This window comes from Littorina saxatilis, linkage group LG1, assembly GCF_037325665.1.
Source record: "Littorina saxatilis isolate snail1 linkage group LG1, US_GU_Lsax_2.0, whole genome shotgun sequence".
Taxonomy (NCBI): Eukaryota; Metazoa; Mollusca; class Gastropoda; order Littorinimorpha; family Littorinidae; genus Littorina; species Littorina saxatilis.
The window spans coordinates 65,167,163-65,179,662 of NC_090245.1; the positions used below are offsets into that span (position 1 = coordinate 65,167,163).

A 12,500-nucleotide genomic window follows, 5' to 3' on the forward strand; every position below is an offset into this window, starting at 1 on the left:
GTGTGTGTGTGAATGCGTGCGTGTGTGTTTGTGTTTGTGTGTGTGTGTGTGTGTGTGTGTGTGTGTGTGTGTGTGTGTGTGTGTAAACCCACCGAACTCTGACATGGATTACATGATCTTGTCCGTGCGCCCTTGGTCTTGTGCTTGCGTGTACACACCGGCGAAGGGGGATAAGGCACTAGCAGGTCTGCACATAAGTTGACCTGGGAGACCGGACAAATCTCCACCCTTAACCCACCAGGCGCAGCCGGGATTCGAACCCACGACCTTCCACTTGGGAAGCCAGCGTGTTATCCACTGCACAATGCGCGGCCCGTCTGACATTGTTTCATTCACTGAGACGTAACGCAACAGGCTAAGTCTGCAACACTTGTGTAAAGAGGAACCCCCCTATCAAATAATGTTGTTATAATCGTTAACAGGCAGGCAGGTGTGTCAAAGAAAATTTTCCATTTTTATGTACAATTTTAATGGACAATAATGTGTTGTTATTGCTATTGTTATTGTTATTGTTATTGTTATTGTTATTGTTATTGTTAAAGAGTAGGACTTCCTCCCATGTAAGGCCCTCTTTCTTCTAATTCTTTCTGTTCCTAACCTCTGTAAATTTACCCCATTATTTAAGACTTCCTCCTTTTTACGACCTGACTTTCGTGCAAACTTTTGGAGGTCTTAAATGGGGGTGGGGGTTTGGGGGGGGGGGTCGATTTGACTGTACCGATTGTAAAGCTTACTCCTCAACTCTTCCATAAACCCCCACACACACACACACACACACACATACACACACTGTCACAGACAGCCTTAACCCCAATTCTTTACACAGACACTCTTATGGGGACACAACCTGGCAAGCTGCTGGTTCCTGATGACTCTGTTCAAAGTGGGTTCTGGCACCTTCAAAATCTTACACTCCGCACGCCTGATGGAGAATTCTTTGCTCCACTTGTTAGCTGGAGCAACCAACGAGCCAACATGCGACTGGGCCTTGTTACAAAATTCTGAGACCTGCTGCACCAATTTAGTAAATATTTGCAGCTCATCAAAGAAGTCATTGCCTCCTGCAGCAATCTTCTTATGGAAGACTTTCTCGAAGTACCGAAAAACTGCCACGTCGAACTTGGCGAATTGTTCAAAGCGTCGGGTTGTTTGAGCGTCCGGTTGAAAATAGTCCTTGACCTTAGCCTTGTGACTGTTCAGCTTGAGGAACACGACGTCCTTCATCGTCCAGCGGAAAGTCCTCCTCAGCAGCACCATGGACTCATCAAATCGATCCGCCAATAGCATCAGGTCAAAGACGTCGTCGAGATGACGTACAAAGGGTTTGACGTAAGAGGCGTTGGTGACTTCATCCGGGGGCAGACCCAGGTCCAGACTCATGCGGTTGTTGGTGTACGAAGATAGCGGGTTTGATGGCTCCAACTCGGGCTGGCGTAGAATGAAGTCCTTAAAACTAGCGGCGTTCTTCAAGTACGGTGCACGGAACACGTCAGTGTAATAATTGAAAGCAGACTTCACCTGTTAACAGAATGAAAAAACGTGATAGTAACCATCATCGAACGCTGAAGAAGAAGAAGTTCTTTTATAGCATCCAAAAACAAGAAAAGTTAGCTTATGAAACGTTTTCTGTTAGACAAAAAGAAACATTCACAAGTACGGTGGATGGTACACGGTAGTGTTATAATTGTAAGCAGGCTTTACCTGTTAACATAATGATAAAATGTTCTTTTATACTGTAAAAAAAAAACCCGGCACGGTTGGCCTAGTGGTAAGGCGTCCGCCCCGTGATCGGGAGGTCGTGGGTTCAAACCCCGGCCGGGTCATACCTAAGACTTTAAAATTGGCAATCTAGTGGCTGCTCCGCCTGGCGTCTGGCATTATGGGGTTAGTGCTAGGACTGGTTGGTCCGGTGTCAGAATAATGTGACTGGGTGAGACATGAAGCCTGTGCTGCGACTTCTGTCTTGTGTGTGGCGCACGTTATATGTCAAAGCAGCACCGCCCTGATATGGCCCTTCGTGGTCGGCTGGGCGTTAAACAAACAAACAAACAAACAAACTATAAAAAAAATAAAAAAATAAAAACAAGAAAGGATAGCTTGTTTTTTGTTTCTTTTGTTTATTAAATATTTGTTATTCTAGATGTTAGAAAGATTCGGTTTGTTTTTATTCCGCTGTTCGTCTCAAACCAGCAATCGCAGGGCTCTTTACAAATGACTGGATACAGAATATGTTATTGACCAAAGCTTGAAATTCGTTCCGCTGTTGTGGTTAAACAGGGATCAACTCAAATCACACACAAAAATACACATACATGTGTAAAAAGAATGAAATAAAATAAATACATTCAAAAATAATTAACTCCAAATGAAGCAAGGATACGGAGGCTAGTCAGGCGGGGGTCGACGGGGGGTGGGGGTTGGGGGGGGGGGGGGGGTTGAGGGGTTATTGCCTACCAAATGCTGTTGAAATTTAGTATTGAAATAAGCATTTGGGGTCTTTCTTGGATAAAATGGAACATTTGCCGGGTAAGGGGGAGGTGGCTTCCGGTACCAAGGAATCCCCCCCACTCCCCCCCCCCCACTCCCACTATACCCCATACCACCGTACACCACCCCCCCCCCCCCCTTGATCCAGCCTTGCGCACCACACACGCGCATCACCTGTTCCCACGGGTCCCGCACGATGCCGACGTACTGGGTATCCAGGGGGAAGTAAGGCTTGACAAGCTTGTGGTTGAACAGGACGTGGTTGCACAGAATGTCGAAGAGAAAGGGGGGGGACTTGGGATGAGGAGCCAGCTTTCCTAGGCCTGGGTTCTTTTGCGAGAGGATCCATGAGCGATTGGGAAACATGACGTTGAGATCACGTGACATGGCGAAGCGAATGAAGCCGTTGAAGACAGTAGTACTGGCCGCTTTGTGTACCTGTATGGAGGAAAAGAAATCCTAGTGTGATTTCAAAGAAGGCAGACTCACATACCAAGAGAAGAGTGAACACTGATTTTGAGGTTGGTCACTTTTTTTCTACCGTCTCTTCAGCAGTTATTGCTATCCGAGACCGATGCAAGTGTGTTTCCTTTCTTCACATCATGGCAATGCCCATTCTTACATTGTGAGGTTCATTGAGTGGGACAGCTAGAGTACCTCAAACAGAGTTAATCGGGATATTGAATACAAGGTTTTTGTAGCGCTTGTCATATCAAGAAGCCACGCCCCAGAAATAGCCTCTGCCAAAGTTCCGACAAACTAAGACTATACGGGTGTCGTTTGCATGAGTTGCGCGCGCAGCATAGGCTATTTCCGGGGCGTGACTTCTTGACATGAAAAGCGCTACAAAGATCTTTCCTCGGGATATTGCGGTATACGATCCAAAATTAGCCCAGCGGAAGTGACGTCAAATGCCGAAAGAAGTGTTTAAATTTTGAGCGGCATTCAGTGTGACGGCGAACCTCACACGGGGCTAAGTCGGGATGTGCCTAAAAGAGTTTAAGAGGTATTATGGGAGATCCAGGAAAAGGACAACAGAAGGGTAAAAACCACTCAGGTTCAGAAATAGTAAACACACTTTCGTGAAATGCATAAATATGAGATAACTGGGTAAGGAGGGAGGGCCTAGAGTGAAGGGCACCGAGAGAGAGAGAGAGAGAGAGAGAGAGAGAGAGAGAGAGAGAGAGAGAGAGAGAGAGAGAGAGAGAGAGAGAGAGAGAGAGAGAGAGAGAGAAATACAGAAGAAAACGAAGGGAAACACCTCCATGACAGCTGCTCGAAATAAAACAAACGACTATAACAGCAACAACAACAACAGCAACAACAACAACAACAACAACAACAACAACAACAACAACAGTTCATGCATACACAAACAGACGAACGCGTTAAAAACCGACCTTAACAAAAACAACGTGATGGACTTCATCCGGATTTCGCCACGTTTCGTTGACGAACCATGGAAGGTTATTCCCCTTTTCATCGATTTTCAACTCTCTCCTACCATAGAGCTTAGCCTTCCTGTGGCTGTCAAGCACATCAGACGAATTGTTCGAAGTTGAAGAGGAGGAGGAGTTACGAATTCTCTTCGAGGCGTCCTTAATGCCCTTAGTCTGATTATTTAGCAGAGGCAAAGCAATCCTCGAACGTGGAGAGGGGGAGGAGGAGCCAAGCTTATCTTTCATTTCAGCTGGACCGTTCATTTCCTTCTCCTGGCTGTAAGTGCCAGAGTCACCATCTCCCCAGAAGGATAACAGGAAGACCGAGGACTTTTCATTGACTTGTTTCGTCAGCAGAGACGCAAGGTTCAAGGCTCGTGGATCATTGCCTTGTACGAGCCATGACGTCAGCATACTGTTGGACACGTACAGCAAAACAAAAAACGTCAGCAGGAGAAGTGCCAAACAACGGTATTTCCTCATCAGTTGTTGACTCTGAAAGAGAACAGAATTAATAAAAAAAATATTAGCGGCTTCCGTTCAAAAAGCGTGGACAATGGATTGCTGCTATTGCTGTTATTCAGAGAGGCAAGATTTTGTCACACTAACGGAATCAGTTTCGAAAGCTTAGATGCCTTCTTCTTGTTGTGTTGACACAAACCAAAGTTCAACAACCTGTGCAGAGCAAGATTTGTTAATGAATTAATTTATCAAAAGCCACTTGTACAGGTGTCAATCCGCAAAATGTATGCATTACAAATTCAAACTCTGCACAGGAACCAGTCATACTGTTGATTTGGGAAATGTGTGTACCAGTGAAGGGATTGCATTATCTCATGTGAAAAACAAGCCAAGTCTGAGACAGATAAAAAACGCTGGCGCTGGACCCGAGTACTCTTCAGACTGGCTCGCTCCCCCAGTATGAAAGTTTTTGTCTTGTGCACGTGGATTTACACAATTAAAAAAATCATTAGAGTAAAATAAAACATTAAAACGTTCATAATAAACAATAGTAAACAAGTAAAAAAAATAAAATAAAATAGACCGCCCATGCCGGGAATCGAACCCGGGTCACTTGGATTTAAAAAAAAAATAAAATAAAAAAAAATTATTTATTTATTTTACACAATTAAAAAAACTATTAGAGTAAAATTAAACATTAAAACGTTCATAATAAACAATAGTAAACAAGAATTAAAAAAAAAAAATAGAACGCCCATGCTGGGAATCGAACCAGGATCATTTTGGCCAGACTCTCGTCGTGCTCTCTGTCTCTCTTTCACCGAGACCAAACCCTGCATTGTAATTTCTTTGCCGAGACCATTTCCTCACCCGTTTTCTGGCTTGCACTGAAATCATGCCTTTCTCGTCACTGCGTGACGTGTTCGCTGCTCAAGTCTCCCCTTTAGTTCTGGCTGTTCGCAAAGCGACCAGCCTCCCACCGCAAAAACTCCCACCGTTAAGAGTGGCTTTTGTGTTTTTTGGGGCATTTAGGTCCCAGGTAACATTATGAAGTTTTAATACGATCAATCGGACCTATTATCAAGTTAGTGTATCAACTTTTGAACGAACTGCGCCCAGTAGTTTCCCAGAAAAAAGCTGTTAAGTCGAGACAGACAGACAGATACACAGACAGACACACAATTAAAGTCTGCAGGACCCTCCTACTGCGTACTCGGGGATAATTTTGAAGAATATTGATAATTCCGTTAAAGTTAGCGGAGCCATCATTTCGATTCTTCTGGTGCGTCAGTATCATTCAACACTGTGTTCTAGATTTTCCCGATGGCCACCTCACATGCCTGCCAAGTGCTTCAAAATTGATACACGTGGACCTGGCTATGTTGAGGGCCCCAAAGGGTTTAAAATTGTGATCGTGATTGGCGTTTTTTGACCTTTCTGTGACCGTGATTGCCGAAATTTCCATTTCTGTGATCGTGATGGGACTTTGCCCGTGATCCGCGATGACAAAAAAATCAAGTCTCGTGATCGTGATCGTCATTTGTTTTCGTGATCGTGATGGGCATTATTGCAAAGTATTTTATTTTCAACGTACATTTTTCACAGCTGTATCACTCTATGAGCCTCTATTCGTCAAGGAGCCAATCCCGATCACAGGAGCTTGTATCAAATCGCCGGTCGATCATTATTTACAGTCCACTACTACGACATACTACTACTGTATATAGTAGTAGTATGTCGTAGTAGTGGACTGTAAATAATGATCGACCGGCGATTTGATACAAGCTCCTGTGATCCCGATTGAAGGGAAGCAACAACACATTCAGAAATATGATTTTGACAGAGATCCAATCAGAAGGCAAATTGCAAAAGTCTGCCAAACTTCATCCAATGGAAGGGCTTCGTGCAAAAGTTTTGAGTGCATTCAGTCAAATTCGAATTCGAAGATCAAAAATGGCGTGCAGCGGTACTGTCATCGAACTTCTGTTATATTTTGTGGATTCAAGCCAGACCAAAGCAGGCGGCGAGAATGCCTTCCTTCTACGGGTCGGTCTTTCCGAAGACGAAATATCAAGGTATGTTGATCTATGTTGCTCTATGACTGTTCTGAATGTAGGCAAAGATCTTGAAATTTGTTCAAGATCTTTGAGTTTGAGTGAGATCATTGACATTGTCGACATTGCCGCGTCCGGCTGTCACTCGCTCAGTGTGACCTCGACTGGCTCGAGATCGAGTCTGCGTGTAGCCAAAACCGAAACTAGAAATGTGTTTTTTCATCCCAGCAACGTGGACACGCTTGGCATATATATATTCTAATTGTCGCTTCTTTGCATCAAGCTTGGATTTATTTTAGCGCCTGTAAACTTTAATTTCAACAATAAGTTAAATTCAGAAACAATGGCGGGGAGACGTGCCAGTTTGGGTCACTTGATCCTCATGTCAAAGACGATCAAAGTCATGTTCGTTGGGGATTTTGTCAGGCATCCTACTTTTCCGGTAATTGCCGGAAATCCGATAAAGCCGTTTTCAAAATCCGGTAAAGTCAAATTTATTCCGGTGAAGTTGAAAAATTTCCGCAAAAACGATCCGTGTGAATATCGCGCAACGAGACCGGGCGCCGGTCTGAATAATGAAGTCAGCGCACAGTAGTGTTGTTTTCACCAGTTTGGAGGTGTGTTGAATGGTGGCATGGTGGGGGGAGGCTAAAATGAGATTTTTAACAAGATCACAACACTATTACAGCCCTGAAAATGATGCCCAGAATGCACCAGATTGCACAGATTTTAACCGTTTTTTGAAAATTTCGGGGGGGCATGCCCCCGGACCCCCCTAGTTGGCTCGCCTGCTTCGCAGGCTCAGGCTTGTGGCTTCGCCACTGGGCCCGCGCGCTTGTTTCAGGTAAAACCATTTTTGGCCTGTTGCATTCCTGTTTGTTTTTCAAGGCCATGAAACCAGGCGATGGTGTACCTCAAATTGTATGGCAAAGTTGAAAATAAAGAACCCATCACACATACATGTACTTTAATTTCATTCCACCCAATAGTTTTTGAGAAAATGGGTTTACAAGATTTAGCTCTGGAAATGTGAAATTGTGCAAGTATATATTCATGTGTGTGAGTGAGGGTGTGGGAGTTGAATGTGTATGAGTGGGGGGAGAGAGAGAGAGAGAGAGAGAGAGAGAGAGAGAGAGAGAGAGAGAGAGAGAGAGAGAGAGAGAGAGAGAGAGAGAGAGAGAGAGAGAGAGAGAGAGAGAGAGAGAGAACAATGAAAACAACATTCTTGTTACTGATTACAAATCATGATATGTATTTCTATGTGTGTATGAAAGAGAATTCAAAAAATAATAAGAAGAAAGTGCAACAGTTCTCACTTTGTGTTGAATAAACAATAGATCCAGAGGAGCGAATTACTGTGTGGTTGTGTTTACTTTGACACGTGCTTTCTGTACATGCAACTTTTACCGTGACCGTGATTTGCCACTGGTGTTCGTGATCGTGAAAACAAAAATCAAGGTAACTGTGATCGTGAAAGCTAAAATTTCCCTTCCCGTGATCGTGATGATACCCCCCCTTTGGGGCCCTCTATGTTTAGGAATCTCAGAAACAGTTTCTTTGTCAAAGGGATGAAAACAGAATGAAAAAATGACACAATAGTGTTAACCAATGTATCAACATTGTAAATTCACGGAATAAAAACGGGCTCTTTTATATGTAGTACTTTGTGACCCCTCCTGGAAATAATTTTTAAAAATACATTTTAAAAAAACTCCTATTCCTGTTCAAATTTGGTTACAGCCAGATAAACATTTGATAGTGTTCACACGGTGACCAAAAGCAGACGATCCATTATTTACACAATCGTGTGTGTGTGTGTGTGTGTGTGTGTGTGTATGTGTGTGTGTGTGTGTGTGTGTGTGTGTGCGTGCGCGTGTGTGTGTGCGTCCGTGTGTGTGTGTGTGTGTGTGTGTGTGTGTGTGTGTGTGTGCTTGAGTGCGTGTGTGCGTGCGTACGTGCGTAAGTGCGTGCGTTCGTGCTGTCCCCCTGATCTGAAAGTATGTAAGGAGGAAATACGCGCCGAAAAGAAGATTACAATAACAAAAACAAGTCGCGTAAGGCGAAAATACAACATTTAGTCAAGCTGTCGAACTCGCAGAATGAAACTGAACGCAATGCAATTTTTCAGCAAGACCTTATACTCGTAGCATCGTCAGTCCACCGCTCATAGCAAAGGCAGTGAAATTGACAAGAAGAGCGGGGTAGTAGTTGCGCTGAGAAGGATAGCACGCTTTTCTGTACCTCTCTTCGTTTTAACTTTCTGAGCGTGTTTTTAATCCAAACATATCATATCTATATGTTTTTGGAATCAGGAACCGACAAGGAATAAGATGAAAGTGTTTTTAAATTGATTTCGAAAATTTAATTTTGATCATAATTTTAAATGTTTAATTTTCAGAGCTTGTTTTTAATCCAAATATAACATATTTATATGTTTTTGGAATCAGAAAATGATGAAGAATAAAATGAACGTAAATTTGGATCGTTTTATAAAAAAAATGTTTTTTTACAATTTTCAGATTTTTAATGACCAAAGTCATAAATCAATTTTTAAGCCTTCAAGCTGAAATGCAATACCAAAGTCCGGCCTTTGTCGAAGATTGCTTGGCCAAAATTTCAATCAATTTGATTGAAAAATGAGGGCGTGACAGTGCCGCCTCAACTTTTACAAAAAGCCGGACATGACGTCATCAAAGGTATTTATCGAAAAAAAGAAAACAAACTTCCGGGGATATCATACCCATGAACTCTCATGTAAAATTTCATAAAGATCGGTCCAGTAGTTTGGTCTGTATCGCTCTACACACACACACGGACAGACACACACACACACACACACACACACACACACACACACACACACACACACACACACACACACACACACACACACACACACACACACACACACATACACCACGACCCTCGTGTCGATTCCCCCTCTATGTTAAAACATTTAGTCAAAACTTGACTAAATGTAAAAACAACAAGTCGCGTAAGGCGAAATTACTACATTTAGTCAAGCTGTGAAACTCACAGAATGAAACTGAACGTAGTGCAAAAGGCAGTGAAAGTGACGAGCCTGTTTGGCGCGGTAGCGGTTGCGCTGTGCTTCATAGCACGCTTTACTGTACCTCTCTTCGTTTTAACTTTCTGAGCGTGTTTTTAATCCAAACATATCATATCTCTATGTTTTTGGAATCAGGAACCGACAAGGAATAAGATGAAATTGTTTTTAAATCGATTTCGGAAATGTAATTTTGATCATAATTTTTATATTCTTAATTTTCAGAGCTTGTTTTTAATCCGAATATAACATACTAGATGAATACCCGCTTCGCCGGGTACGGCTTCGCCGGGAAGAAGTCGAGCCGAATACCCGGCTGCGCCGGGGACCCGGCTTAGCCGGGTGTACGCCGGCTTTGCCGGCGCACCGAACGAAGGAAGGGAGATAAACGCGCAAAACACTGGAGAAGAGTAATACCCGGCTTCGCCGGGACAGTGACCTTTTAAAAATAGTATAACGGGAATATGAATTGAGCGTTGTCGACAGTGACCGTCTAAAAATAGAAACGCGAATATGGATTGACGCCACACGAAGGAAGGGAGATAAACGCTGAAAACACTGGAGAAGATAAGGAAGAGTTACTGGGAATGGATCCAGAGAAAAACCAAAATCGGTTTAGCGCTGCGCGCTGAGAGCACGTGTTGAAATATCTCATCGACCAGGTTATGTCCGGGGTGTACCTGAATATGCCCACCAAATTTGAAACAGATCCATCGAGAACCTTGGGCGTGCATCGCGAACACACAGACACACACACAGACACAAGTCGTATATATATATATAGATTTATATGTTTTTGGAATCAGAACATGATAAAGAATAAGATGAACGTAAATTTGGATCGTTTTATATAAAAAAAAATATTTTTTTACAATTTTCAGTTTTTTAATGAACAAAGTCATTAATCAATTTTTAAGCCACCAACCTGAAATGCAATACCGAAGTCCGGCTTTCGTCGAATATTGCTTGGCCAAAACTTCAATCAAATTGATTAAAAAATGAGGGTGTGACAGTGCCGCCTCAACTTTTACAAAAAGCCGGATATGACGTCATCAAAGACATTTATCGAAAAAAAGAAAAAAAAATCCGCGGATATCATTCCCAGGAACTCTCATGTCAAATTTCATAAAGATTAGTCCAGTGATTTAGTCTGAATCGCTCAACACGCACACACGCACAGACAGACAGACAGACAGACAGACAGACACACACACACACACACACACACACACACACACACACACACACACACACACACACACACACACACACACACACACACACACAATCAATCAATCAATCAATCAATCAATATGAGGCTTATATTGCGCGTAATCCGTGGGTGCAGTTCTAAGCGCAGGGATTTATTAAAATTTATTTTAATTTTATGCCATTTATATCGCGCACATATTCAAGGCGCTGGGATTTATTTATGCCGTGTGAGATGGAATTTTGTTTACACAATACATCACGCATTCACATCGGCCAGCAGATCGCAGCCATTTCGGCGCATATCCTACTTTTCACGGCCTATTATTCCAAGTCACACGGGTATTTTGGTGGACATTTTTATCTATGCCTATACAATTTTGCCAGGAAAGACCCTTTTGTCAATCGTGGGATCTTTAACGTGCACACCCCAATGTAGTGTACACGAAGGGACCTCGGTTTTTCGTCTCATCCGAAAGACTAGCACTTGAACCCACCACCTAGGTTAGGAAAGGGGGGAGAAAATTGCTAACGCCCTGACCCAGGGTCGAACTCGCACACACATACACACACATACACCACGACCCTCGTCTCGATTCCCCCCTCTACGTTAAAACCTTTAGTCAAAACTTGACTAAATGTAAAAACAACACAAAAGAAGAAGAAGAAGGAGAACAAGAACAAGAACAAGAACAAGAACAAGAAAATCAACAACAACAACAACAACAACAACAACAACAACAACAACAACAACAACAACAACAACAACAAAATGCATCAACAAAAAGAAATTATGTTCGGATGGTAAAAACTCACTGTGATGTAAAGAGAAGTAGTTCGTGACTAGAGGTTCGTTAGTTGTACAGTCAACACACTTCATCGCCAGCTGGTGTATGACAATACCATCCTCCCCGGGAGGAACATCAGTCAGCACTAATAGTGATATCCCCCAGTGCAACTGGTCGTCAGGTAGCGCGGAGCAGAACAGGGTTTAAAACTACAACCTGTGATTGAACCTCGTGGCCGACGTTGCCAGAGTTATTTTACCAAAACTTCCACTGCCAGTGACGGTTACAAAGATCAGTGTATTATTTGTTGTGGACGCTTTCGCCCTTCTGTCTGGAAACATAAAAATATTTACAAAGACACACACGCACAAAACAAACAAACAAACAAACAAGTCGCGTAAGGCGAAAATACAACATTTAGTCAAGCTGTCGAACTCACAGAATGAAAGTAAACGCACTGCAATTTTTCAGCAAGACCGTATACTCGTAGCATCGTCAGTCCACCGCTTGTGCCAAAGGCAGTGAAATTGACAAGAAGAGCGGGGTTGTGGTTGCGCTGAGAAGGATATAGCACGCTTTTCTGTACCTCTCTTCGTTTTAACTTTCTGAGCGTGTTTTTAATCCAAACATATCATATCTATATGTTTTTGGAATCAGGAACCGACAAGGAATAAGATGAAAGTGTTTTTAAATTGATTTCGAAAATTTAATTTTGATCATAATTTTTATATTTTTAATTTTCAGAGCTTGTTTTTAATCCAAATATAACATATTTATATGTTTTTGGAATCAGGAAATGATGAAGAATAAGATGAACGTAAATTTGGATCGTTTTATAATTTTATTTTTTTTTTACAATTTTCAGATTTGTAATGACCAAAGTCATTAATTAATTTTTAAGCCACCAAGCTGAAATGCAGTACCGAAGTCCGGCCTTTGTCGAAGATTGCTTGGCCAAAATTTCAATCAATTTGATAAAAAAAAAATGAGGGTG

At 42.5% G+C, this 12,500-nt stretch overlaps 1 protein-coding gene across 2 annotated transcripts in view; it reads right to left on the reverse strand.

The window, feature by feature from the left end:
- The window catches only part of LOC138976490 (proteasome subunit alpha type-4-like), an 18,006-nt gene extending 13,599 nt beyond the window's left edge, over nt 1–4,407 (reverse strand). Inside the window, exons 1-3 of one of the 2 annotated variants that reach the window (XM_070349366.1) lie at nt 3,888–4,407; nt 2,662–2,925; nt 1–1,518 (exon numbers count right to left, since the gene is read on the reverse strand). The exon at nt 1–1,518 is cut by the window's left edge and continues 595 nt beyond it. In XM_070349366.1, the coding sequence (XP_070205467.1) occupies nt 805–1,518; nt 2,662–2,925; nt 3,888–4,340 (1,431 nt within the window). In that variant the 5' untranslated portion in view covers nt 4,341–4,407 and the 3' untranslated portion in view covers nt 1–804. The remainder of the gene's footprint in view (nt 1,519–2,661; nt 2,926–3,887) is intronic. The other variant, XM_070349357.1, reaches the window with a different exon arrangement.
- Nucleotides 4,408–12,500: the final 8,093 nt, after the last annotated feature.